The sequence below is a fragment of the Pinus tabuliformis genome, chromosome 3_2, assembly GCF_031772625.1.
Source record: "Pinus tabuliformis cultivar Carrire ecotype Pingquan chromosome 3_2, CPIR1, whole genome shotgun sequence".
Taxonomy (NCBI): domain Eukaryota; kingdom Viridiplantae; phylum Streptophyta; class Pinopsida; order Pinales; family Pinaceae; genus Pinus; species Pinus tabuliformis.
The window spans coordinates 602,512,498-602,514,578 of record NC_142302.1 but is presented as its reverse complement, the minus strand read 5'-3'; the positions used below and the strand labels follow the sequence as shown (position 1 = coordinate 602,514,578).

General features: G+C 41.8%; 1 protein-coding gene across 1 annotated transcript; it reads right to left on the bottom strand.

The window, feature by feature from the left end:
• Positions 1-680: 680 nt before the first annotated feature.
• LOC149182035 (uncharacterized) lies at positions 681-1,840 on the bottom strand. Its single transcript, XM_089418464.1, has one exon. It carries the CDS (start codon positions 1,765-1,767, stop codon positions 820-822), a length of 948 nt encoding a protein of 315 aa, XP_089274590.1. The 5' UTR covers positions 1,768-1,840; the 3' UTR covers positions 681-819.
• Between the last annotated feature and the right edge of the window lie 241 nt (positions 1,841-2,081).

Here is a 2,081-nt window from a genome sequence, read left to right as displayed (position 1 = left end):
AAAACAAGGAAATCAAATTCAAAGTTCAAATGCTTTTAGTATAAAATAATTTAGATCAAATTGGGTAAATAAGGAGAACCAAATTCAAAGTTCAAATGCCTGTAGCATAAAATAATTTACATAAACAATGCCTGTAGTGTAAAATAATTTAGATCAAATTTTATTACCAAATTTCAGGGAAAAAAAATGTAAGAGTTAGACTGCGCTTCACTTACGCTTTGTGGCCATGCTGGCTGAAACCCATTATGGCATCTACGTGGACAGACTCATGAATTCTAAAGCTGGCCGTTTCCATTCTTGTAGCCAGTGGGGATAAAATGGACTCCATGTGGCCGTCCAGAAAAATGGATGCAAATCAAGTTGGAGTTTAGAACTTTAGATTGCGATAAGACGCTCAAGCCATTAACTGTAAGCTCGTCTCAATTTATAATGGAGATGTGGAGGTATATATTTCTGGACACTATTATGTAGCTTGAGAGACAGTTTTTCCAATTTTTTGAACTCATTTATAAGAGCCAGAATTTTCTCTCACCCGTCAAAAGAGCGACAGACTGTATCCCTCCAAAGAGCATAGCAAAAATGAAAGGATCATCACAACACAAGAAATGGAAAAAACATTTGGAAATTTTATTACACACAAGTTATCAACGTTATGACCTCAAAACATTATTTACCACAAGTTCACCGCAGCTATTTTATGCCACGAGGAGAACAAGTACAGCCTTTACATTCAGGTAATAAAATTAGACTAATCAAACAACCTTCATTGTCAGTTACAATATTACAATTTACAACTGCTTGCCTTCGATTGTCATAGCGTTAATTTCTTCCAGGAACATATTCTCCATAGCCAGACACAGTGTGTTCATAACCTCCACCGCCTCCCATGTTTGAGTTGTAGGCATTACGATCATACTTACGAGAGCCAGGGTTGTAACTGTTACTAGCGAAGCTTCGATCGTAACCGGAATCCGCATTATAGCTTGAATCGTAGCCACTGTTGCTCCCCGACCGAACGCCATACCCTGATGAGAATTCATCGTTCTGCTCGTAACGAGAAGCAGATCCGTAGTAGGTACCCGACTCGTCCCGACCACCGGCCCCACGGTAGGGCGTGGAATGCGAACTGTATCTATTCCCGAATCTGGCATCTTGATTTTCCTGATTCTCGGCATTTTGAAAGCTAGGCATGGTGTTGGTCGAATCATCTCTATACCCTGATGAGAATTCATCGTTCTGCTCGTAACGAGAAGCAGATCCGTAGTAGGTACCCGACTCGTCCCGACCACCGGCCCCACGGTAGGGAGTGGAATGTGAACTGTATCTATTCCCGAATCTGGCATCTTGATTTTCCTGATTCTCGGCATTTTGAAAGCTAGGCATGGTGTTGGTCGAATCATCTCTATAGCTAGCACCGGTACCTTCTTGCCGAACCCTTTGTGCACCGTATGCGCCGTCAGAGCCAGCAAAGTAGGCATTGTTGGGTTCTTCATATGCAGTCCCGCTGCCAGAACCGTAGCCAACTCCACCACCGACACCGTCATCGGACTCTGAACCGAAGCCATTATTTACATCACGAACGCCATCAGCACCATAGTTATCTTTGTAATTCTTAACACCACTCTTTCCTCCATTAGGGCTATTCTCATTGCCCTGAAATCTACTAAAATACAGGCTTTCTCTCGCTTCCACTGCACGGTCAAGATTCATCAACAAACACAACGTGAGCAGAGAAAACCATATGATACTTGTTGTAAGAGACGCCATTAGAGTTTAACTAACTTCTTCAGAAGGGCTAAAACCACAGCTTCAACACACCATTGAACGTCCCAAACCGATCTATGGCTGTTCGCTGAGAGCATGAATTGAAGCTTCAGCAGAAATAATTATTTATAGCATGCCCTGCTCTGAGCTACTGTCTTTCTCGATACGCAATTTGTTACACCGGGGCCCTCTGTTAATAAAAAGTGATAGTTGTTGATGGGTCCTCTTTATGTTGGTTTATTAATATCTGAGCTGTGTTGTTAAAATGATAAAACTGGTAGTTGTTGTTAGTTACTTTTTAGTGTTTGGTATTCTGA